Source organism: Carassius gibelio, chromosome B3, assembly GCF_023724105.1.
Source record: "Carassius gibelio isolate Cgi1373 ecotype wild population from Czech Republic chromosome B3, carGib1.2-hapl.c, whole genome shotgun sequence".
NCBI classification, from domain to species: Eukaryota; Metazoa; Chordata; class Actinopteri; order Cypriniformes; family Cyprinidae; genus Carassius; species Carassius gibelio.
Genome location: NC_068398.1, coordinates 5,497,922 through 5,525,486, shown reverse-complemented (window position 1 = coordinate 5,525,486; position 27,565 = coordinate 5,497,922). Strand labels below are relative to the sequence as shown.

Below are 27,565 nucleotides of genomic sequence, written 5' to 3'. Positions count from 1 at the left end.
ATAATAATGGGTTATAAATGGCCTGCACAAAACTATACTTTTTCATTCAGACCGTTTGAAGATGTTAAATTACCTAAATTAATTGTGTACAGATCTTTGGGAAATAAATGATGTATTCTAGAAGGAACAAAGTATGGCATGGAAAGGTTAAGGAATTACAGCTCTTTTATATTACCTCCCCCTTTTTTTTCAAGGGACCATAAGTAATTGGACAATTGACAGCTATTTCATGGATGGGTGTGGGTTATTCTTACATTATTTCTTCATCAATTGAGCAGGAAAAAGGTATGTGGTTGATTCTAACGCCCGTTTCACACATACTCCGTCTGCAGTGCTTATGCGTTGCATATTTTTTTACGCACACGTGTTAATGGATTACAACATTCACACTGCACGCGGTTGTGGTCCGTCAGTGCGTTCCAGGAGCAGTGTGTCTGCAGCAGTGCAGCGATCGTTTACGTACCGAGTCTATTTTTGCTGTGCTGCATGCGCCGAATTAAAGTGACAGAGCATTGTTCGCGGTAAAAATGAACATGGATTGACACAGAAATGCAGTCATTTCACAATAAATATATACTAATTAAAGCCTACCATGTTTCACACACAACACATGGGTTTTGGCTAGATTTAAAACAAGAAAAAGAGCAACTTTAGAGAATCAAGGCAACATTATATATGCACTTTTATAGAGGCAGAAAAACAAAGTTATTTAAGACCCATTGGATTGCGTTTAATAAAGATTTAAATGCAAAAGGCACGAGAGTCGACTGTTTCTGTCAGTGGTGAGTTTTAATTTTTAAATGTTTGTGATATCCTGACAAGAAATGTAGGCTAATGTTGTGTTTAAATGTGTTGCAGCTTGTTTCAGCAACTTATTAAAAAAAACCTAGCAGTCAAATGCAATGCGTTGTTTATATTTGAATTTAAATATGTCTATGAAAGATTGTTACTGTACTGTGATGAAAGAGTATCACAATGCTGAAAAAGCTTTTTTATTTTTATTTTTATTTTTTTTACATGATTTGATATCAAAATAATGGACAAATGTTGTGTTTTGTGGCTTAAACAGCCGCGGATCAGTATCGGACTGCAAGCGCGTCCTGTGTGAAAGCACAATGAGTCCGTGCTGCTTCAGCACCACATATGTAACACACACGGACTGCATACGCACTGCAGACGGATTATATGTGAAACAGGCGTAAGTGTGCCATTTGCATTTTGGATGCAGTTGCTGTGAACACACATCATGCAGTCAAATGATCTCTCCATACAAGTGAAACAGAAAATTTAAAGACTTAAAAAGCAAAACAAATCCATCAGAGAGATAGCAGGAACATTAGGAGCGGCCAAATCAACAGTTTGGTACATTCTGAGAAAAAAGACCACATTGGTGAGCTCAGCAACATAAAAAGTGATGGATGATCAGAGAATCCTCTGGTAAAGAAAAACTCTTTCACAACATCCAGCCAAGAGAAAAACACTCCAGGAGGTAAGCATGTCTCTGTCAAAGTCTAAGTGATACCTGATTCACTCATCAGGTATCACTTAGGTATTGGAGATTTTTGTGATCTGTAATGACAGTAAATGGGTGGATAGCTACCTCCAGCAAATGTCACCATTCATCCAGAGCAAGCTTGATAGCTAACAACTCCCTGTTCCCGATGTCATAATTTTGTTCTGCTGGGGTCAGTTTCCTGCGCAAGGCTGGAGGTTCACCGAACTGCAGGGACAGCAAGACTCCTACGCCGGTGGTGGAGGCGTCTACTTCAACCACAAATGGAAACTCAGGATTCGGGTGGCGAAGGATGGAAGCCATGCTGAAGGCTTCTTTGAGTGCTTGGAAGTCCCCGGTGAGCTGGTTGGTCGAATGAATTCCTGCTTGAGAGCCTCCTGGATGTATTCCTCCATAGCCTTGTACTCCAGGATGGACAATGGATATATTCGACCCTTGGGGAGTTTTGCTTCAGGCAGCAGGTCGATGGCACAGTCCCATCGGTGGGTGGCTGCCTGGTTGCTGAACACATCCTGGAATGCCATATAATAAGATATAATCATTGGAGCGACATTAGGCTCAGGGCAGAGAGCTGCACGGGTCCGATTTTGTAAATCCGCACCCGCCCGTACCTGCAGTGCTTAAAACCGCATCCGACCCGTTTTCCGACAGCAGCACTAATTAAAATCCGCACCCGACCCGACCCGCTTAAAATAGAACCGACACCGGACCCGCACCCAAAATCAAATCAGTTAAGCCAATCAGCCAAATTTGCGGGTCACCCGTTGGGTACCCGCGGGTAACCGAACCCGTGCAGGACTCTAGCTCAGGGCTCTCGATGAGGGTGGATGTCACTTGACACCCTGGGCAATGGATTACTGGATGTGGAAGAGCACAGAGACAATGTTGATGGCAGAACTGGCTGCAACGAACTACCTCACTTGAGTCCCATTTGAATTCAGGAGAGTGTAATGCGAGCCAGGGGCATCCCTGTACCAGGATGTGAATTTCCTCTTCATGGAAGAGCCCAACCTTGATGGTTAACGGAGGTGCTTGAAACTTTACCTGCCCATATCCTAATGGTTTTCCTTGAATTTTTTTCCACTCTAAGCTCCTGGGCATTGCTGATAACGAGGAAGCTGGAGAATGCTTAGGAGGTCAACCAGGGCTTAAACAGTGCAATCTGGAGTGAGTAGTTGGACTGACATGGTGGTAATGGTGGTTGGAAATTACATGGTCCTGTTGAATTGTACTCACTGAAGGACTTGGGGGCTTGACGGGGCAGGCACGGATGACATGATCAGGTGTGGTGTTTCTCCCTGACACAACCGCATTTAGTTGATTGGTAACAGAAATTTAATCTTCAGAGGAGCCGAATACTTCCTTGAAGTGAGTGGTGAAAGCTTCATAAGAGTTATTCATGACACTACTAGCATCCCATATGGCCTTTGCCCACTGCAGACCTTCTTTCCACTGCAGAATGTCTGCAAGAGTGGGTGACAGGGGATCCATATAGTTGTTTTGTAAGGTCCGGTCTTCTGTCACTAACCAGGAAACCAGCAGGGGGTTTAGTAAAAGCAGATAGTTTATTTACAAGATGCAGTATGACAATGAAATGATAAGTATCTGAATGAATAAATCCCAGAGCTCTGGAGAGTTAGACAGAGGGAGACATCAATGGAGAATCATAAGAGATTGTCCATGGGGATCTGAGGGCAAATAAAGAACAATGTTGTGAACGGTAGACCGGACACCGGAGTACTGGCATGATGATAGCTTTATCCAGGTGAGTGATTGCTGGGTGCAGGTGCAGGTGATTAGTACTCCTGCGATTGGGATCGGGAGTGATTAGAATCAGATGCTGGTGATGTTTGGGGTGGCTGTGACTGTGAATTCCTGACACTATGCAGATACATTTTCACAGCCTTCTTTGATCATATTTACTAGGGGTGACCCCAAATAGTCTGCGATTTGATGCTTCGATTCGAGGAGCCTGATTCGACTACCAATCTCACAGTTGAATATTCGTGGGCTGTTATAATTATTAAGACCGACAGAGGAGCATCTTGGTGGCAGGGATTTCAAACTTTACCAAGACTCAAACTGACAGGTAGGGTAATTGATTTCAAAACATTTCAGCCGGCATATATATATCATGGATATATTATTTACCTGACATAAGATGCATTTGGTTTTGAGTCAAGCACGTCATTGTAGTACTACGGTGATATCTCTTCAGCGCACAGCGCAAGCAGGTCAAAATACAATGCAGAATATTAATAAGTATGACTGGACTGTCACACCCATACCATTATAATGAGAAGACCATTATCATAAAACGCTGTGAATTTTTAGAGTTTAGCATTGTTTCTACACATTGTTTCATGAAGAACCCATCCACAAAAGAAGTTGCATTCAGAGCCGCGCAGATATGTTCATTTGCATTCAGGCTCTTTTTGCAAATAGTCCTAATATTAACATTATCTTGTATAAATAATGAAACGTATTCTACATGAAATTATGAGTTTAATCCCATTGATTAAAAACTTGCTATCAAATGAGTCACTCTATTGGTCATCTTCAGCGCGCGCAGCTCAAAACATAAATGCAGAACTTTAAGAACTACTGTGATATAGGATACATTTATAATGAGAGCACTATTGTAAAAATTGTGAATTGTTAGGGTTTTCGCTGACGTTTAGTGTAAACTATCTTTTAATCAAAACATAAAAACATTATTTACACTATTTGTATCTGCAAGGCATTTGTTACACATTTTCCCCTGTGTGTTAACATCAGTAATTATGACTGTCGAATGTCTGACTTGACTCAATGTATTTTGCCCCCAAATATATGATTTGACTATCAGTCCAATATCAGCAAGATTAGAAAATTCCGATTAGACTATGAAAATCCTTAGTCGGGGACAACCCTAATATTTACCAAGGCTACCGATAATTTGGGATATGTATATATATATATATATATATATATATATATATATATATATAATATCCCACAATAGTCTGAATATCATAATATTTATGGAAATGTTTATATCTCTCTGTAAAAAAAATAAGTTATTATGTAAATCTCAATTTAAAGGGGCTATATGTAAGAATTGTAATGCATTATTAACCTTTTTTTTTACAATGTAAATAACAGGTATAAAACTAAATTATGAAATGATTCTGTTTATTTCCTAAAATAACACACTGACTGGTGCATCATCCTGCACATTCTAAACGCACATGAATTCATGAATGCTTTGGAATAAAGACCTAAGTAGGTCTCTTTTTAAAGAAGACAATGACCAGAAGTTATAGAGGGTTGAATTACTTTAAAGAAAATTTACTATACAATTTTTTTTTTCATATAAAATATGAAGTAAAAAAAAAAAAAAGATGTTAAGGAAAAATGTTGATGTTATTGATGTTGATGTAATAAAAAAAGCCACATGGTAACACCCAAATGCCTTTGAATTGTATTTGTTTATTTATTTGTTTGTTTGTTGTTGATGATGATAAAGTATTTTTCTGTCACAAATATATACATTTCTCTTTGATTGTAAAATACTGTAATACATTATTTAATATGAAAATTGACACCACCCACTTTGGGGGAGGAGACCACTAAAACCTTTTAGAGTATAATTTTTAATGGTAACACAATGACCAATTTACAAAATGGTTTTCACAGGATATTTTAAAAGTAAATAGACATTGTTCTTAAGGGGCATTTCCTTACAACTACAGACCGTTTGGATGAATAAGACCAAGTCAACTCAAAGCTTCTGTACATCCAGAATGTATTTTTGCATTTCACCGCACTGTTTTTCTATTGTTTTTCTGTGTAAATATGCTCTTGTCAAACTAGAGTTGTAATGGTAACACATGTTAACCAAGTTAAAAGAAGTTCAACGTTTGAAAAAAAAAAGTCTCTAGAAAATTAGATTTAGCAGGATATAAGGCCTGTTGAGGCATATGTAGCTTTTGTTCAAATGGACATGAAATGGTTGTAAAATGACTGCATATCATTTATCCCAATTGTTTCTGTGATGATGTATCGCCAAACAAAATTTATTTATCATGACAGGCATACTTGTAGCATTGCTTGGACTGTAAAATAAAACTGTTACACAAGCATATTTATTTTTAAAGCTTCATTGAAATGAAATTTTTATGTTTTTGTATGAATTTAATTAACATGAATCTGATTGGCTTTGGTCTACATCATTTCTTTTAAAACAAGATTAATATAGTAGTATGCAACAATTAATAAAACTGATTAAACAACAATTATCTTATAATACCACAGTTATAACTGCTATGAAGTAAAGAAACCTTTAGAAACCCACAACCAGCGTGACATCAGTGCAACCTTAATTATAATGACATTAGATTATATGCATGTTAAATGCTTCCAATTTTGTTGCAGAAATATTTTAAAAGAGGATCAAAACACTCATCATAAAGACAAACAACACCATCAGAGAAGCACACAGAGAAGAAGCCTTGGATACCTTCACTGGGTCTTTGACCCACTTATCTGTGAATAGGGAAAATAATGAAATGTAATGTATTCATGACAGAAATATTATGTTGCTGATTAATTTAAAAAATAAATAAATGAAATGTTCACCTGTGTTTCCTTCTGACAACATCAGAGGACCCATGGATATTGAAGAACTGTCGTGGAAGTCCAGAGACCTGCGCCTTCTCCAGTGCTGCCCAGAGTTACAGTTCTACAGAAGAAAAAGACAAAATCCAGCTTTTTAAGTCCCAATTGAATATTAATGATGATAATATATAACATAATTGAGAGCACAAAGTCTCCAGAAGAGGACAGCAAAAGCAAGTATTGTGGAATCCCTGACGTTAAACCTTAGCACTATGGGCTATGGTGAGATGATCTGTTCCTGTCTGTATTTATATTATTGTGTTGATCAACAGAGGTTTTTCAGAGGCAGAACCATAAAACTTTACATTTACAGCCATTATCGTTTTATCTCACCGGAGAGCAATGATTGCTTGACAGAAGGCAAAGGTGAACAGCACAGTGCAGGTAAAGCTTAGTGGAGTTTGCAGTGAAGATAAACATCCTGAAGGAGAAACGGCTGGATGTCGAGACGCCGTTCTGCAGCAGCTCCACTGTGTCATCATTTGGATTGGGACACCTGAGATTATTAATAATGATCATCAAATCAAATTTTATGAAGACATTGTATAACAAAGTCACCCCGTACTTTAATACTGAAATACTAAAAGACCCAGAATCCCTAAATCTATGTGCAGATCAAAAGGTATTTTTTTACAGTGACATTAGGACACTAGAAAATAAGCATTTAGTCACTCTTGAACGATGAGATCCCAGCGGAGAGTGTAATCGGGGTCATTCACAGGTGTAGCCCAACATGTGTCTATCACCAGGGCAAATTGTCGACTGTCAACCCCCTCAACGCGAACTTCCACATGCATCTCCTGGTTGAGCTCTGCATCCACACTACCAGTGAAGGGCCGGGTAAACTCATCGTCCTGATATGGAATCATCCGAACACGATATCTGCCTTCACCCGCTGGAAGGCTCTTGTGCACAATGCTGTTAAAATTAAGGTTAGATATTTTTTTAGAGTTACCCCGTTTTATTACTTATGTTTCTGCTTAAAAAAAAATGTTCACACACACAAATTTGTATTCACTGTAAATGTTGACATCTGCACTTGTTCTATGGTAGTACATCTGAAATTCATATTGACTCGCACCTTTCCAGTGAGCTGATTTCCATATTCATGGAAAGAGTTTGTGTTTGGGGGTAAGCACAGCTGAAAGAAAGCTTCAGAACCTTCTCTCTGCTGATGAGGCCTTCTGACTTTGGTGTTCCCAGAATGAAGTTATCGTAGATGAAGTGGGTGCCATTGGCCTAAAATGTAACATTTTGTAATTCAGCCTAATTGAATTTAAGATATGAGAGTAATATTACTATTTACATCCCCCATCATTTGCATCTGCCAAGTAGTTGTCAACAGCTTAAGTTACAGATTGATTCATCAGTAAGAGTATGAATAGATTATACACAGTGAGTCCTACCACAAGGTTTGTACCACAGATGTGTTCATTGTTGTCAAAATGAAATTCCACTCTGCCATTGCGCACTGTTCCTTTACAGCTTGGATCATTGAGATGTAAGATATCAGCTGAAAAACCAGCCTCAAAGAGCTGACAGCGAGACACAGACATGGAGCCAGAGCTGCTTTCACAGGTTTCTGAAAAATCTTAAAGAAAATATCAAATCCAAACAATGAATTATTCTGAAAATGTAATTAAAAGAAAAAAAAAAAAGGTTAAACAATACCAACCAAAAGAATCTGTATGTTTTCTGTAATGGTTCCTGTTACATAAACAGCCATAAACACCATTTTTTTCCCCACAGTGTTCATCCTCAGAGCAGCTGAGCTCAGAACAGGGCTCTGTCTCACCTAAGAGAAGCACAGATAGATGAAATACAACACAGAAAGCCTTGAGTCATGTGAACAGATGCGTAGCTAAACATTTTGAGCCTCTTACTGTTTATTGCTCTAGATCCCCTAACGTAACACATATTTTTATACAATATATATATGCATAGAACATACTGAATATATGTTGTGATGAAAGCAATCTTAAAGTTAAAATACACCTTTAGTTTTAATTTAAACTGGGTTTTTTTTTCAGCATGTGACCACGGTTACCTGAGAATAGGGAAGGAGACACTGTATCCTCTAGAGGGGGCTATGGGAACGCCTCCAGCATGACTGGTGTCTGAAGCATGAATGAAAAAATGACAATGAACTTGACATTGGCAGGCGGAAGCCTATGGAACTCTTAGCATAATGACTCTCTAAACCAATAGGAGACTTAGCTACACTCAACACCAGAGACAGGTAGTGAGGCTCAAATGGAAAGGGCCTACAAACACCAGATACCACCAAAGACAGAGCTCTAAAAAGTTGAGGCTTCAGCAGGATGATTCTCTGAAACGAGAGGAAACCTAACAACGCTTGACCCTGGTAGGGGAGCACTTAAGAGTGGAGGCCTCAGCATAATGACTCTCAAAATAGAGAGGAGACCTAGCTACACTCAGTGTCAAAGTTAGTGAGGCTCAAAAAGTAAGAACCTATAAACTCCGGTTACCACCAAAGACAGAGCTCTAAAAAGGGGAGGCTTCAGCATGATGACTCTCTTAAGCAAGAAGAGACCTAGCTACACTCAGCATTAAAGACAGTAATTGAGGATCAATATTGAAGAGCCTACACTCATATTACTGCCTAGGTGGAGTTCTGGGGAGAAGAGGCTTCAGCAGGACTACTCTCTCTAAAATGAGAGGAAACCTAACAACACTCAACCCTGGCAGGAGAGCTCTTATGAGTGGAGGTCTAGAACAAGAGGAGACCTGACTACACTTAGTGCTAGAGACAGTTCACCAGGCTCACAAAAAGGAGCCTACATATTAAAAATAAAAAAAGTGGAGCTCTCAAAGCAGAGGCTTTAGCAAGATTACTTTCTTAAACGAGAGAAAGCCTAACAACACTCAACCCTATTATCCACGAGGCGAGGAATTCAACTCCTCAGAAGGGGAAAGAACTTGAGCACCCAAAAGGATGCACCCTGCTCACAAAAACCTTCAATGCGGAGGGGAGAAATGCTTCAAAGTGTGTTAGTATAGAGTGGAGCCCAAGGTTGAGTGGAGCCCAAGGTACCGGGGTCTTACCAACTCAGAGAAAGGGAACGAAGATAATACTCATAACTCTTACCATACAGGATATACTATATACTATAGAGCCCTGTTGAGAGAGCACTAGGAACTGTGATCTCAGCACCCCTTCAAAGGGAGGGGAGACAGTCAAGGACAGCTGATCAGGAAGGCTCACAGAGAGCCTCACAACCTGAAATAACTGCAACACAAAAATACTAGGAAGTGGAGCGGTCAGCATAGCAGAAACCATGCTGACCTAAATATACAAACTTGGGCTGAGAGGATGAGGAGGCTCAGAGGAGGCTCATGTTTTTCTCTTAACAAGAGACTAACAACTCAAAAACTTGCTATTACACCAAGTCAGGAGCCCTCTTTACCATTAATGTAGATATCCCACATTATACACAGTTCCTACACTGTTTGCTAAATATAAACAAAAAGGAATTCTGGGAGAGAAAGTACTCCTCGTCAAATTTCTTCCTTGCCCCGCCTACAATCCCCGTGATTGGCTTGATTAACTTGATTAACCGCAACACCCGAAACGTGGATGAGAGGCACTAAATCCTCAAAAAGAATCAGGCATACAGGTATTCTCAATGCAATCACATCTCGCAGCGTGGCTCCATCTCCTTTGAGAGCTGAACACACTCTGTTCAAATCTCAAGAATCAGACAAGAATAGAAACCGAATGCATCGCATTAAGCTTGTTCAACTCCCCCAAAAGGCAAACACACTCGTGCAAACACTGGCAAAAACTTGAGTACAGACCTCTGCTCTAATAGTTACATGAATGCAATCAGTGAGCGCATCCTTCTCTCTTGTGAGTCAAACACATGGCTTGAAGACAAAAAAAATAGGATGACGTTTTCTACAGGTGCCCTTTTATACCTGCAGTCACTCATATCCTTACGTCATAGGCTTCCACCTGCCAATGTCAAGTTTATTTTTGTTTTTTCATTCTTCAGACACCGGTCACACTGGAGGTGTTCCCATAGCGCCCTCTAGAGGACACAGCGTGGAATTTCCTTTTGAAAGGGAACTCCTGGCAATAATGTGTATTTTATTTATTCAACCAAGACTGCCTTGCTTTCCAGCTTTTTTAAGCCCTAAGACTGGCCATAGTGGATTCCAAATCTTCAGTTCTTATCTTGCTAGATCTGTCTGTTGTTTTTGGCAAAGGGCATCTCAGGAACCACACTCCAGTGGTTTGAGTTTTCCTTCTCAAATAGGTCATTCAATGTTTCTTGGAGAGGTGAGGTCTCCAAGTCACAACATCTAACTACTGGGGTGGCTCAGGGCTCAGTTCTTGGACCACTTATCTTCTCTGTCTCTGGATTTTTGACATGGCTTTCATGGATTTTTAATGAGACGAAAAGAATGCAAGTCACACCTCTGTTTATCAGTTTGCACTGGCTAAAAGTAGCTGCTTGCATAAATTTCAAGGCATTGATGTTTGCCTACAAAACCACACCTGGCTTTGCACCCCTTTACCTAAATTCATTAATTCAGACTTTTGACTTGTCTGAGCAGCTGAATCCTTAGCCATCTTCAACAATCAGCTAAAACACAATTTGTAATATAAATTATATAAATATATAGGTGCAAATACAAATATATACTGCATTTGTATTTAAATATACATAATAAATATACACAGTACACATACACTCACCGGCCACTTTATTAGGTACACCTGTTCAACTGCTTGGTAACACAAATAGCTAATCAGCCAATCATGGCAGTAACTCAATGTATTTATGCATCTAGATGTGGTGAAGAAGACTTAGGAAGTTCAAACCGAGCATCAGAATGGGGAAGAAAGGGGACTTTGAACATGGAATAGTTGTTCATGCCAGACGGGCTGGTCTGAGTATTTCAGAAACTGCTGATCTACTGGGATTTTCACGCACAACCATCTCTAGGGTTTACAGAGAGTGGTCTGAGGGAAAGAGACAATATCAAATGAGCAGTAGTTGTGTGTACGAAAATGTTTGATGTCAGAGGGGAATTTGCAGACTTGTTAGAGAAGATAGAAAGGCAACAGTAACTCAAATAACTACTCGTTACAACCAAGGTATGTAGAATACCATCTGAACACACAACACATCAAACCCTGAAGCAGATGAGCTACAGCAGCAGAAGACCACACTGGGTGCTGCTCCTGTCAGCTAAGAACAGGAAACAGAGGATACAGTTCACACAGGATCACAGTGGACAACAGAGGATTCGAAAAATGTTTCCTGGTCTGATGAGTCTCAATTTCTGCTGTGACTTTCAGATGGTAGGGTCAGAATTTAGTGTAAAGAATATGGATCCATCCTTTCTTGTCTCAACTGTTCAGGCTGGTGGTGGTTGTGTAATAGTGTGGGGGACATTTTCTTTCTAAACTTTGGTCCCCTTTGTTCCAACTGAGTATCATTTAAAAGCCACAGTCTACCTGAGTATTGTTACTGACCACGTCCATCCCTTTATGACTACAGTGAACCCATCCTCTGATGGCTACTTCCAGCCGGATAATGCACCATGTCACAAAGCTCAAATTATCTCAGACTGGTTTCTTGAACATAATTCACTTTACTCAAATGGCCTCCACAGTCACCAGATCTCAATCAAATAGAGCACCTTTGTGATGTGGTGGAATGGGAGATTCACATCATGGATGTGCAGCCGACAAATCTGCAGAAACTGTGTGATGCCAATATGGACCAAAATCTCTGAGGAAGGTTTCCAACACCTTGTTGAATCTATACCATGAAGAATTAAGGCAGTTCTGAAGGCAAAAGGGGGTCCAACCTGGTACTAGCTCGGTGTACCCAATATAGGTAATAAACTGTCCAGTGAGTGTATATTATGTAAACAAAAACATATATTTTTGATTAATCGTGATTAATCGTTTCACAGCACTAATGCTAACTGTCGTTATTTTTGATGGGAGTGGTCCTGACAGAAATTACATTTGCTATGGATTGACTACATGCATGTGTACTTGCAGGTTGAACAGAAAAATGTTGAGAGTTTATGTGATTAAAATGCATACTCAAAGAGATGCTAATGGATATTCATGAAGTAAGAAAGACAATACTGTACCGGTGGTTGTGACGGATGTTGATGGTGTTGGTGTTGCTGTTACGGTTGTTGTTGGGGTTTCTGTTGTTGTAGGTTTTATTGTTTTTGGTGTTGTAGTTATTGTTGTAGTTGTTTTTGGTAGTGGTGTTGTTGTTGATGCTGTTACTGTTGAAATTGTTGTTTTCCTTGTAGTTGCTGTTGTTGTAGCAGTAGGTAGTGGTGGTGGTGTTTCTGTTGTTGTAGGTGTTGTTGTTACTGTTGAAATTGTTGTTCTCGTTGTAGTTGCTGTTGTTGTACCAGTAGATAATGGTGTTGGTTTTTCTGTTGTTGTAGATGTTGTTGCTGTTGTTGTTACTGTTGAAATTGTTCTCGTTGTAGTTGCTGTTGTTGTAGCAGTAGGTAGTGTTGGTGGTTTTTCTGTTGTTGTAAGTGCTGTTGTTGTTACTGTTGAAATTGTTGGTGTTCTTGTAGTTGTTGTTGTTGTAGCAGGTAGTGGTAGTGTTTTGGTTGTAGCTATTGTTATTGCTGCTGTCGTTTTTTGTTTTGTTTTTGCTGTTGCCATTGTTCTTATAATTGCTGTTGGTGGTGTAGTTCTTGGTGTTGTTGCTGATGCTGTTTTTGTAGTTGTTTTGGTTGCTGTTGTTGTTGTTGTTGCTGTTGTTAAAGAGACTGCACTAAGTCTTTTGATACCAAGAACATCTGTATTAACAATATCAACTGAATAATAAATAAGCTAATAAATAAGAGTTAATACTCACTTGCACAATAAACTCCGCAAAACATTGGTCTGACAAATTCATAAACATAGTAATTTCCTGGACAGGCTTTGACTTGTATAGGATGGGAGGTGTAACCACAGCAGCCATTCCATGAGGAAACACAGACATGACGGGTGACCACTCCATCTTGTAGCTGTGGATGAGAGCCATTGAGCCAAAACGGCTCTTCAGTGCCACACATGTTTTGATTAACACAGGATTCTGGCATCTGAGCATTTTGACCCCTGATAAGCAGCCTGTACCAGCCATTCCACTTCACATTATAATCACACATTCCATAGTAATGAGAATTGCTGGTTGATCTCCGTGGCTCATCCAGAGTGGTATAGTTGTAGCAGGGGTCAACATTTGGGGTAGTGAAAAGAACTATTATTAAAAAGTACAAAGAGAATATTAACTTAATGAATCCAAGATAATAGTATGAATACAATAATAAAACTGATGATGAGCATGTAAAATATAAAGATGAATTAATATACCTGCACAATATGTAGGAGATGGGATTGAAAGATTTGGCCTAGTAAATTTGTAGACATAATAATTTCCAGGACAAGCTTTGACTTGGATTGGGTCAGATCTGTAGTAACTTTCCTGATCATAGTAAGAGCCATAAACTTCACGAGTAACAACTCCATCTTCTATCTGAGGATGAGCTCCACCAAGCCAAAGAGCGGCAAAACCTCCACACATCATGTAAGACACACACCATTCAGGCATCTGAGCACTCAATCCATTAATGAAGAGTCGATACCAGCCATCCCAGTTAACACGAGTGTCATCGTGTTCACACATGTATCCGTCTTGATGCCAGTAGTTGACTGTACTTCTCCAGTTATTGTTGAGAATGTTGTAGTTAGTGCACGGGTCATAATCTGTGAGTGATGAAATCAAATTCTTATCTAAAACTATACTTCTAAACCATTCATACTAGAGATGAAACCCGATCGATATATATATATATATATATATATATATATATATATATATATATATATATATATATATATATTTATATATATATATATATATATATTTATATATATATATATATATATATATATATATATATATATATATTAGGGGTGTAACGGTTCACAAAATTCACGGTTCGGTTCGATACGATACACTGATGTCACGGTTCGGTTCGGTTCGGTTCGGTACGTTTTAGATACAGCAAAATGCAAAAACATCTAAACTTTTCAGAATGCCGCAAGCGCACCGCGGGTCATGTGACAAGAACCAACCAATCAGCTTCATCCTTTCCCATAACAACGTTGAAAGCTCAGCCAAGATGAAGGAACAGCTGATTATAGTTGTATATGGATTGCAATTTTGAAATAAATTTAGTAGCAGAGCTACTGCAAGCGATTTTTAGAGCTGCAAATCCATTTACCCTTTGCTGAAATTTCCGCGTCTCATGGAGAGAGCACGTCATTGTTGCTTAGCAAAGACAGACGCCTCATGAGCGCTTCTGCCCGAGCGCTTTGGAAAGGAGGAGAAAGACGCGCTTAGCGTTTTCCATGCGTTTTTAGGAGCGATATGTGAACGGACTCTAAGGCGCTCGCTCACTCAGCACGCGCTGAAGGCTCATTGCAAAATGTCTAATGCATTTAACAGACCAGAAATATAAGATCCTAAAATAACCAACAGGTCTGGTGTTTGGGTGCACTTTGGATTCCCTGTAAGCTATAATACTTGTGTCTAAATGCTGCAGGCATAGTTTGTTGCGTGCATGTTTCTCCTTTTTTTCGTCTTTTCCCAGATACTGACACAATAAGGTGATGTCGGCGTAAATGAGTTGACATGTTTCAAGTATTCACGCTGGTGTTTTTTTTTTATTTTTTATTTTTTTGAAGCAATGAAGCAACCGCGCGAAGCCCTCACTATATAGGATTTTAGAAAGAATGCAGAGCACTAGTGTAGTGTGCAAACTTACCACAGTGTGGATTTCAGAAAGTGTGCAAAGACTTCACGTGCACACTTACCATAACATGGATTTACAAATAATGTTCTAAGGAGGGGCTCTCATGTCACTCTGATCGAGCAGCTCATAGATGGAATCATGCATCTCAAACAATATGTTTGAGAGTCATCTTCTTTTTCTAGTCTGTTAAACGCATTGGCCATTTTGCAACGAGCCTTCAGCGCGTACTGAGTGAGCGAGCGCCTGACTGAGTCATAACCTAACATAAACATATAAGTTGGTGTTTTCTTCTTCTTCGGGAGTGTCAGGGGCGTTGCCTGTTACGTCGTTTGGGTTATTGGGCTACCTTGTTGAACGCATATCATTATATTTCTCTTTTTTTTTTTCAAATATAATTAATTAGTCCAACGAACCGTTCGGTATGCATAATGCGTACCGCGTACCGAACCGAAAGCGTCGTACCGAACGGTTCAATACGAATACGCGTATCGTTACACCCCTAATATATATATATATATATATATATATATATATATATATATATATATATATATTTATTTATTTATTTATTTTATTACACAGCGGAAGCCTGCCCTATTTGCAACAATTAAAAAATGGGTCAGTTTTGTCTTATGTTTCTTTTTATTTTCCTTTATCAAGTTAATTTAGAAAAATGTTTGGAGCATTTTTTTTTTAAATGACGATTAACGTTAAACAGCCGAGTCGACAGCGAGTAGCCTAAAACATAGTGGAAGTTTTTAACCCTTCTATCACCCCGCTGCGCTGAAGACACGTTCACTGATGCTGCTGACGGGACACTAAACACAGAGCGAGCCAGTCTTGACAGTTGCGGTAGCAGGGTCTCGTGCTGTTTACATTTACATTACTTTAGAGGCTTATAATAGCTACTACTACAATAAGTGGATATAAGTGAAGTATAATCGATCTACCTGATCATGAATCACCCAGAGGTAGCCTAAGTTATTCTTAACATGTATAGTTTATATAAATATATTTTAGGTTAGCACACTCAACATGTGAAACATCTGTCTAAGCGGTCTCTGGTGTTTGAAAGTATATTTGGTGTTAAAGTGATTAGCATGGCACTTTGTCTCCACAGAATGCGAGCAAAAGCAAAAAAGCAAAAAAAAAAAAAAAAAAAAGACAGTAAAGCCCATTGATTATAATCAGTAATATTTCCTACACTACCCTTACGAAAGGAAAATATATTTACCAATATATTTCTTAAAATATATTCTTGTAATATATTATTTTCCCTTTTTATTTTCTAATATTTTATATATTTGAATACATATAATAATATATTGATGATACATATATTATATAATATATTGCAAAATATACAAATGATTGCCGCTTTCAATATATTGCAATATATCGGAAAAAAATTAATATATATAAGAAAATATGCCTAATATATTACATGATATTTTACAATATACTGCAATAAATTTTTGTTTCATAAGGGTAGATGTGGCACGGCAAAACACTTCCGGTCTAGACACGGTGTAAGTGTAATACAAAAGTCTGTTATTAATGCATTCCATGATCAGAATCCATGCTGAAGTGTGTAAACTGTGTTTAGAGCAGAAGGCATTGCGAATAATCATTACAATATAACCATTCATTTCTGCTTTATATAATGCACATAAAATTATTTATGTTCCTAATAATCCTTTAGGTGAGTGTATATACATACATACATACATATATATGTATATGTGTGTATATATATGTAAATTTAAATGTAATTTTAATTTAAAATACACACACACACACACACACACATATATATATATATAATAGTTTGTGTGGATTTATTGTAATTTTATTATTAAAACCTACATGCTATGCTAAATAAATGCAGGAATTCCCTCATTGAGAATTTTAATTCTTTAAAACCGTGTATTTGCACAATAATATTTCAGAGCAAAACATTCGCTGTTTGAAAATATATTTCTATAAAAGTCTACCATGAAATATATTCAGTTGTGTTAAATTTAAAATGTTTAATAATAAAGTAAAAAAACAATCTAATTCAGAACTATGTTAAATGCCACGTAATATTCAGTTTTGTTAAATGACACAATAGAAATTCAGTTAGTTTTGTCATATTACAAGCTCCATAATGTCAACTTTCACTGCCAAAAAATTATATATATTATATATATATAATTTTTTTATATTAATTTATAGGGATGCACGATATTGGATTTTGGCCGATATTCGATATGCCGATATTTTCTAAATAATTTTGGCCGATGCCGATACCGATATCGATATATATACAAATATATACTGATATATTTACAAATATATACTGATATATTTAAACTTTAATTTTACTGAAGAGAAATCCATGTATCTCTTCTGTACTGATTCTACCATAAATTTATTATTTTACAAATGTAGACAGACATTCACATCTGAAAAACAGGTCAATTATTTCACTTGGAGAATATCGGTTTGGCTCATCGGCAGAAATATTCATATCGGCCGATACCGATAATGGTCATTTTAAGCTTTTATCGGCCGATACCGATGTTGTGCCGATATTATCGTGCATCCCTATTAATTTATATAACAACAATTGTTTATAGAATAATCAATATAGACTTTTTTGAGCAACAAATTTACATTTACGTACTCAGTGTGATACTGGATCCAGTGGTTACATTTGGGCTTATAGTGGAAACTGGCATTGAAATGGTGTTGACATCTGAAAACAAAAGAAACTATGACATGGCTGAAATGATTTTAAAAGTTTTTAAAGATGTTACTAAAAGGTGGAAAAAAGCATGGTACCTGTGCAGTAGCCTGAACACCAGAATTGTGGATCGACAAGTTCATATACATAGTAATTTCCAGGACATGCTTTCACTCTGATGGGTTTTGATTTGTATACACAGCTGCCACTTAAAGAAGCTTCTGTTTGGACCTCCCTGACCACCACTCCATCCTCTATCCGAGGGTGAAGACCGCTAAGCGACAGACTCTGGAATGCATTACATCTGTATGAACCAACACAGGTCTCTGGCATTCGGATGTCCATTCCATAGTAGAAAAGCCGGTACCAGCCGTTCCAAAGAAAAGACTCTTCCCAAATGAATTCTCCACTTTCATTGTTGGCTCTCCAGGGGCGATCCAGTGACTCATAGTCGTAGCAGGGATCACTGCTGATGTTTTGGAAAGCAACTGGCATAGACGAAATAGAGTCGTTTACAAAAGTACTGTTAAGTTACTGTATTGTAATTAGGAATTCAGAAACCTATATGCTTAATTTCAATGGTATATTGTAATTTTTAGCAATTATATTCTAACTGGTTTTGTGCAGACATGTCTTTCAAACACTTCAGAAAAGAAAAATAAAACAGGAGAAGAGAGTTATTAAAAGTTCTAAAGGAACAAAAACTTTAACAGCTCCACACATTATATATAATGTCACATGCTACTCAGTCTACAGCTTTGACAACTTTCCTAAAGTTGTTTCCACATTTATTGCTATGTTATTCATATATGGTATGTGGGTGAAGTCAAAACAGTAGATGACAGAAGAAGAATCTGATTAATTAGCTGCATGTCAACGATTAAAACTGATTAAAACATACAACAAAACAATTTAATCAACAAACCAGTAGTCTAAACCAGTATTTATATTTAACAATTAATTTTATCAGAACAGAAAAATAAATTCCCAGTGAAAAAAAATTAAAACTGCACCTGCACAGTATGAAGGCATGTAATTTGGCACATTTGGTTTGACAAGTTTGTAGATGTAATAATTTCCAAGACAAGCTTTGACTTGTATGGACTCAGATGTGTAGCCGCCACACTGAAAAGAACCTGTATAACTCCCAAACACTTCACGGGTCACCACTCCATCCTCTATTCTTGGATGAGAACCATTGAGATATAGTCCAAGATCACCGCCACATCCAACACGACTCACACACCACTCAGACATCTGGGCGCTTTTTCCATTCAGATACAAGCGGTACCAGCCTCTCCATTCAACAAGACTGTCATTATGTCCAGAGGAGTCAAATGGACTTTGTCGTATGTCTCTCCAATATTCATCAAGAGTGGTATAATTATAGCATGGATCAGAGCTGGAATGTGTAGATTCTGTGAAAATAATGTCAAACAAACAAAAGACAATTGTGTGGTGATATAAACTCATTCTCTGAGGCAAATATATGAGATAACATTGTTCACTGTTTGAGTATGAAAGATATTGTTCACTGTTTGAGTATGAAAGATATTGTTCACTGTTTGAGTATGAAAGATATTGTTCACTGTTTGAGTATGAAAGATATTGTTCACTGTTTGAGTGTGAAAGACATTGTTCACTGTATGAGTGTGAAAGATATTGTTCACTGTTTGAGTATGAAAGATATTGTTCACTGTTTGAGTATGAAAGATATTGTTCACTGTTTGAGTGTGAAAGATATTGTTCACTGTTTGAGTGTGAAAGACATTGTTCACTGTATGAGTGTGAAAGACATTGTTCACTGTATGAGTGTGAAAGACATTGTTCACTGTATGAGTGTGAAAGACATTGTTCACTGTATGAGTGTGAAAGATATTGTTCACTGTATGAGTGTGAAAGATATTGTTCACTGTTTGAGTGTGAAAGATATTGTTCACTGTATGAGTGTGAAAGATATTGTTCACTGTATGAGTGTGAAAGATATTGTTCACTGTATGAGTATGAAAGATATTGTTCACTGTTTGAGTATGAAAGATATTGTTCACTGTTTGAGTATGAAAGATATTGTTCACTGTTTGAGTATGAAAGACATTGTTCACTGTATGAGTATGAAAGATATTGTTCACTGTTTGAGTATGAAAGATATTGTTCACTGTTTGAGTATGAAAGATATTGTTCACTGTTTGAGTATGAAAGATATTGTTCACTGTTTGAGTGTGAAAGACATTGTTCACTGTATGAGTGTGAAAGACATTGTTCACTGTATGAGTGTGAAAGACATTGTTCACTGTATGAGTGTGAAAGACATTGTTCACTGTATGAGTGTGAAAGACATTGTTCACTGTATGAGTGTGAAAGATATTGTTCACTGTTTGAGTGTGAAAGATATTGTTCACTGTATGAGTGTGAAAGATATTGTTCACTGTTTGAGTGTGAAAGATATTGTTCACTGTATGAGTATGAAAGATATTGTTCACTGTTTGAGTATGAAAGATATTGTTCACTGTTTGAGTATGAAAGACATTGTTCACTGTATGAGTATGAAAGATATTGTTCACTGTTTGAGTATGAAATATATTGTTCACTGTTTGAGTATGAAAGACATTGTTCACTGTATGAGTATGAAAGATATTGTTCACTGTTTGAGTATGAAAGACATTGTTCACTGTATGAGTATGAAAGATATTGTTCACTGTTTGAGTATGAAAGATATGTTGGAATAGTGGAAGACTGAGAATAGTTTAGGCAAATCAAGTTTATTTATATAGCACATTTCACACACAGTGGTAATTCAAAGTGCTTTACATGAAAGAAAATAATAATAATAATCACAACAATAAAACAATTTAAACACTTTGAAAATGATCATTTTTAAAAAAGGTGTAAATTGAATTTAAAACAGTTAAGAATAGAAAATTATTATACATAAAATACAGTGCAATCAGTTTGGAAGTAGCAAAGTGCTCGTTCAATAAATGCACAGCTAAACAGATGAGTTTTGACTCTGCATTTAATTGCAACTATTGTTTTAGCACAGTGGTTCCCAACCTTTTTCAACTCAACACAAACACACTATGTTTGCGCGGCCCACTGCACATTTTTTTTTAACTGATCCCGCTATTGTTGGGTTAATAACTTAGTACTCAGAAGCTATATTGTTAACTGTGTTTATTGAATGAACTAGTGCTGTGCTATATGGACGAAAAAAAAAAACGATCGCGATTTCTTTTTTTGCTATTTTGATTTTAATTGCAATTTTGACGCACACAGATGATACAGATCATAAATGCATTCAGGATGAATTTGAAACATATTTCCAAAAGAAAACCAATTAGAGCTTTATCAAAAAGTTGTATTGTCTTTTTTTTCTCTTTTTTTGCCATGCATTATTCATAGAGCTCATTAATTGTAGCGGTGCCTCAGGTGTTGAAATAGATTTGTTATACATTATAGAGGTTCACACATACTCCGTTTGTAGTGTGTATACAGTATGTGTATACATACAGGTGCAGCAGCAGTAAGAGCGCATTATTGTAATGCGAAAGCACATTGAAATAATGCACGAGTGCGAATCTCTCTGTTCGCACGCAGATTTCCTTTGTCACAAAATTATTTTCGCACGTTTTTATTTCTAGCATTTTACCGCGTGCAGTGTGAACGCTCTGATCCATCAACATGGGCTCAGAAAAAAAGGCGCATCACAGACAGTATGTGAACCTGGAGTTAGGCATATTCCCAGTCTGTTCTGGTCTCTTATTGGATCAGATAGCATACTGTGGGAGGACAGGGCCACGGAAAATCGTGCACGCTCAAATCGTGATTTTATGATGATTTATATTAATCGCACAGCCCTAGAATGAACTGGCAATGGACAGAAAATAACTCAGCAAAACGGGAAAACCAGAGGCCCACAGGTTGAAAACCAATGTTTTAGCACATCTGATCTCCTCTGGGAGCTGATTCCAACTACAGGAAGCATAATAATTGAAAGCAGACTCCCCTTGTTTTGTGTATTTCTAACGGTCTCGATCCTAGTGATCTGAGTGCTCTGAGTGATTTGTGATTTGTAAACAAGTAAAAGTACTTTAAAATCAATCCTAAAAATGTAACTGGAAGCCAGTATAAGGACCTGAGGACTGGTGTGATACGCTCAGATTTTCTGGTTCTAGTCAGAATCCTGGCAGCAGCGTTCTGGATGAGCTGCAGCTGTCTAATGGTCTTTTTGGGAAGGCCGGTGAGGAGCCCATTACAATAGTCCACCCTGCTGGTGATAAAGGCATGAACAAGTTTCTCCAATTCTTGACTGGAAACAAAACATCTAATTATTGCAATGTTTTTTAGATGATAGTATGCTGATTTAGTTACTGCTTTGACATGACTACTGAAACTAAGGTCTGTCTCCAGAATCACACCAAGATTCCTGACTTGATTTTTAGTTGTTTGACCCCCAGAGTCAAGGTATGAATTTACCTTTAAAAAATCTTCTTTGTTTCCAAATGCAATAACTTCAGTTTTCTCCTTGTTTAACTGAAGAAAGTTCTGCCATGTCCAGCTGTTAATTTCCTCAATGCATTGGCACAGGGAGTCAATGGGGCTGTAGTCATTTGGAGATAAGGCTAGGTAAATCTGGGCGTGATAGGCAATTTGGTTCTTTCTCATTATCTGACTTTGTGGGAGCATTCACAGGCTAAACAAAAGCAGTGCAAGAATTGACCCTTGTGGGACTCCACATGTCATGGACGTCCACTAAGACTTATGCTCTCCTAGATTCACAGAATAACCTCTCCCTTCTAAGTATGATCTGAACCATTTGAGTACCATCCCAGAAAGCCTGACCCAGTTTTCCAGTCTCTCTAGTAGTATGTTATGATCAAATGCAGCACTGAGATCTAGTCATACCAGCGAATATAATTAATTAAATTAATGAGCACTGTCACTGTGCTGTGATGCGGTCCGAAACCAAATTGAAAATTGTCCAGGTATCCATTCGAGTTTAAATATTTGTTGAGCTGATTTGTTCAGACTACCTTTTCAATAATCTTGCCTATAAAAGGAAGATTTGAAATTGGTCTATAGTTGCTCAAAATGGTGTTATCAAGATTGCAATTTTTTCAGGAGGGGCTTAACAACAGCAGTTGTCAGGTCATTTGGAAATGTCCCAGAAAGCATTCTAAGAGATCTGCTTCTAAATAATTTTGAAAAAAAAAAAAAGTTGGCAGTGTGTCAAGACGATTTTAGGTGCAGCACTATGTCTAACAAAATATTTCTATCAATTGCTTCAAAAGCAAACATAGTGTCTTCATTTTGATATTGTGGTCAAATCTGTCTGACTTGAGGATGTGCTAATCGCCTTCCTGATATCAATGATCTACTCTGAAAAGAAAGAAGCAAACTGCATTTAAACTGCATTAAAAACTAAATGTCCACCTCTCCTAACAGTCCTGCAGACACTGATGAAAGTAAAGTTAGGAGAGGCTGTTTTATTGAGGACTGTTGCACTGCAGCTGTCTTCTGTCATTTAGAAACATAAAATCCAGATTTTTTGTGTTTGAGTCATTGTTACAATATTTATTTTTTAGTGGGTGAATGTTTAAAAATGCTGACTTGATGGCAGTGCTTTGTCTCTTTACATCAATCTTAGTTTGATGCATAATGGGCCACATATTAGATGAGTTAGGCCTTTGGCTTGAGAAGACCTTAGACTTTCTATCATGTGATAAAACAGAAATAGAGAAAGCTACAGGCACACTGGGTTATATTTGGGAATATTTGTGTTATCCTGTTAACACTAGAACCGCCAGAGGTTGCTGCATGCCTTAATCTGCCAGTGGGTAAATTTCACCCAAGTACATTACAACTGTATTTATACGGCAGTAGAACATATTTCACTGTATTATGACACGGTCTTCACAAAGAAGTGTCTAGTCATGAAATGATTGTCTAGTCATCAACTATATATTTATCGTGTTGTTATATGTTCAAAACTTTTTAATGCAGGCTACATGAATCCATAATGGTCAGTAGCCTAAGGTAAATAAAAAATAAAAAAAAATAATTAAAGCTGCAAGCAGCATTTAGGGGGTTCAAGCATTTAAGGCATCTTAGGTGGTCAGAGCCAACCTGGACGTACGGATGACCGTTAAACACATCCAAAATGTAGAACAGGCTGGCAGACAGACACAAACACTGAAATTAAATGATTAGACTTATATATTAATTCTATATAAACATTTTTACACACACACACACAAGGACAAAGACACACATTTACATGCACACACATTTTGTTGCAGATATAGGTATTTGACATAAGTGATAGGTGACAAACTTATTGCAAGTCTTCTCTTTTCTTAGAGTTTAGATGTCATTTTCAGGTTAAACTGTAATCATAATGTGGCAAAATTGTAAAAACTGATATATCTGTATGAACAAAATGGAAAACATTGACTCAATGAGATTTAAAATGTTATAACAGTTCATTTTTTAAAGTGTTGGCATGAATTCATGAATCCTTTCAACAGTACTGTTCAACTTTACTGAATGAGCCCATTAGTGGTCTTCCGCTGCCATCTAGTGGTTATAAATTGCATTTACTCAAACAACACTGTGTTTAAAACATAACTGTTATAGTGTTGTTGTTTTTTTTTTGCCCAATCTCTCTTAAATTTTGCATGCTTGTTTAGAATGAAATCATGCATTATTTTACACAGTTTTGATAATTTGTGGGCTTTCTGTTTGTATTAATAGGCCTTTGTGTACACTATGCAAATAACATATTATAAAATTACTGGTTTATAGTTGTCTAAATGCAATTGTTGAACATGTTTTTGATAATTATTGACCTTCAGAGTCTAGAGAATTGTACTTCAGTGGTTTTATTGATTTTCATCTTAAACCCTTTCACTAGTATGCCAAAGTAACTTTTTAAAATAATCTTGAATATTTAATTAACAGCTTTATTGACAACATTGGTCCCAAAGGCAAAGTTGTTCAGAATGAGGAGATCTATCATATGATATGGATATCTAGTGTTTTTGAGTGAATATATGAGCATTTTCAAACAATTTGAGGCCATTTACCATATAAATCTTGTGTTTTGAGACCTGTTGTACTGTTATAGCGCCACCTATGCTTCGATCTCCATGAAACTTTGCATGCTTGTTAAGAGTCACCTGTTACATGATTTCACTGAGTTTCATAAAGTTTTGAGTTTTCGTTTAGGTTTTATAGGCTTTGGAGTATGTTTGGCCACACCCCTTTTTCTAAATTACCCCTTTACAGCTAACCAAAGGACAAAATTCAACATTTTTTTAATAATTATTGATCTAGAGAGTCCACAGAATATTACTGCAGTGGTTTGGTTCCGATCGGACAAAAAACCTAGGACTAGTTCGCAAAAGTAGGTTTTTAACATATTTGTGAATAACAATTGAACGATTTGATTGACAGCAATGGTTCTTGAGGCAAAGTTGTGCATTACGAGGAGATCTATCAAATGATATGCATATTGTGTTGATATGTGAAACACCACGTGATTACAGAGCCATAAAACTCGTTAGCGCCAACTAGTGGCCGATTTCTTTCAAAATTCTTACAGACCTTAAGGTTCATGAGTCGAATGTACCCAGCGAGTTTCGTTCTGATCAACATCCGTTAACCCTTTCAAATAGGTGCTTAAAATTGTTTGGCCAATGGCGGCCATGTTTTTTGAGATATGCAAATGTCCTCATAGGTACTTGTGCCCCTTCAGACCAAGACACTCCATACCAATTTTCAAGTCGATCGAGCCAACGGTTGCCTAGTTATAGCCATTTATGTGTTTTTTCTATCTTACAGCGCCCCCAAGTGGCAGAGATGCGCAATTTTTTTGATTTGACCAAAGATTGAGCTCAAACATATGTATACCGAGTTTGGTGAAGATATCTCATTCCGTTCAAGAGTTATAGTCAAAAGAGCATTTGGCTAACGTTAGCATAGACGCTTTTTGGCGTACTGTTTCGCGTAAGAATTGAAATTTCAACTTTTTTTTGATAATTATTGATATTGAGTGTCCAGGGAATATTTCTGAAGTAGTTTGGTTCTGATTGGTTGAAAATCCTAGGACTAGTTCGCAAAAGTAGGTTTCGGATATAGCTCGATTTTGCGAGAAAACGGTGCGTCGTAGACCCCAAAAAGGCGCCGTGCACTTTTGTTCGGGCTAACCCAAGGATTGCAACAATGCCATGTTTTTGAGTCTATGGCTAACGGTTTACGATTTACGGCCAAAAATGTCAAAAATTTTAGTTTTTTGCACTGTAGCGCCCCCGTTAGGCCGATTGGGTCGAGACTCAGTATCTGACAAGAAGGCCGGACTACTACAATCTGACCAAATTTCAGCTTTCTAGCCCTTACGGTTTAGGCTGCACGATCAGTTTGAGTGGAGAATAATAATAATAATAATAATAATTAAAGCTGCAAGCAGCATTTACGGGGTTCAAGCACTTAAGGCATCTTAGGTGGTCAGAGCCAACCTGGACGTATATGGATGGCCGTTAAACACATCCAAAATGGAGAATAGGCTAACAGACAGACACACACACTGAAATTAAATGATTAAACTCGTTTTTAAGATTTTAGATGTCATTTTCAGGTTTCACTGTAATCATAATGTGGCAAAATTTTAAAAACTGATATGTCTGAATGAACAAAATGGAAAACTTTAACTCAATGAGATTTGAAATGTTTGAAAAGAGTGTTTTTTGTATTGTTTAGGCATTACATCCTTTCAACTGTACAGTTTAAGTTAGCTGAATGAGCCCATTAGTGGTTTTCCGCTGCCATCTAGTGGTTATAAATGGCAATTTCTCATACATCAATGTGTTAATCCTTTTAACTCTTAGTGTTTTTTGCCCAATATCTCTTAAATATGGCATGCTCGTTTAGAATGAAATTATGCATTATTTTACACAGTTTTGATAATTTGTGGGCTTTCTGTTTGTATTAATAGGCCTTTGTGTACACTATGCAAATAACATATTATAAAATTACTGGTTTATAGTTGTCCAAATGCAATTGTTCAACATGTTTTTGATAATTATTGACCTTCTGAGTCTAGAGAATTGTACTTCAGTGGTTTTATTGATTTTCAGCTTAAAGCCTTGGAATACTTTGCCAAAGTAACTTTTTCAAATAATCTTGAATATTTAATTAACAGATTTATTGACAAAATTGGTCCCGGAGGCAAAGTTTTTCAGAATGAGGAGATCTATCATATGATATGAAGATTTAGTGTTTTTGAGTGAATATATGTGCATTTTCAAACAATTTGAGGCCATTTACCATCTAAATCTTGTGTTATGAGACCTTTTCTACTGTTATAGCGCCACCTATGGATCGATCTCCATGAAACTTTGCAGCCTTGTTGAGAGTCACCTGTTACATGATTTCACCTAGTTTCATAAAGTTTTGAGTTTTCGTTTAGGTTTTATAGGCTTTGGGGTATGTTTGGCCACACCCCTTTTTCTAAATTAACCCTTTACAGCTAACCAAAGGACAAAATTCAACATTTTTTTAATAATTATTGATCTAGAGAGTCCATAGAATATTACTGCAGTGGTTTGGTTCCGATCGGGCAAAAAACCTAGGACTAGTTCGCAAAAGTAGGTTTTTAACATATTTGTGAATAACAATTGAACGATTTGATTGACAGCAATGGTTCTTGAGGCAAAGTTGTGCATCATGAGGAGATCTATCAAATGATATGCATATTGTGTTGATATGTGAAACACCACGTGATTACAGAGCCATAAAACTCGTTAGCGCCAACTAGTGGCCGATTTCTTTCAAAATTCTTACAGACCTTA

At 37.3% G+C, this 27,565-nt stretch overlaps 1 protein-coding gene across 1 annotated transcript in view; it reads right to left on the bottom strand.

Moving 5' to 3' along the window:
• The window catches only part of LOC127952526 (alpha-tectorin-like), a 32,350-nt gene extending 19,649 nt beyond the window's left edge, over window positions 1–12,701 (bottom strand). The window contains exons 1-3 of the mRNA XM_052551051.1: window positions 12,311–12,701; window positions 7,848–7,967; window positions 7,579–7,763 (exon numbers count right to left, since the gene is read on the bottom strand). Of these exons, the coding sequence (XP_052407011.1) occupies window positions 7,579–7,728 (150 nt within the window). The 5' untranslated portion in view covers window positions 7,729–7,763; window positions 7,848–7,967; window positions 12,311–12,701. The remainder of the gene's footprint in view (window positions 1–7,578; window positions 7,764–7,847; window positions 7,968–12,310) is intronic.
• Between the last annotated feature and the right edge of the window lie 14,864 nt (window positions 12,702–27,565).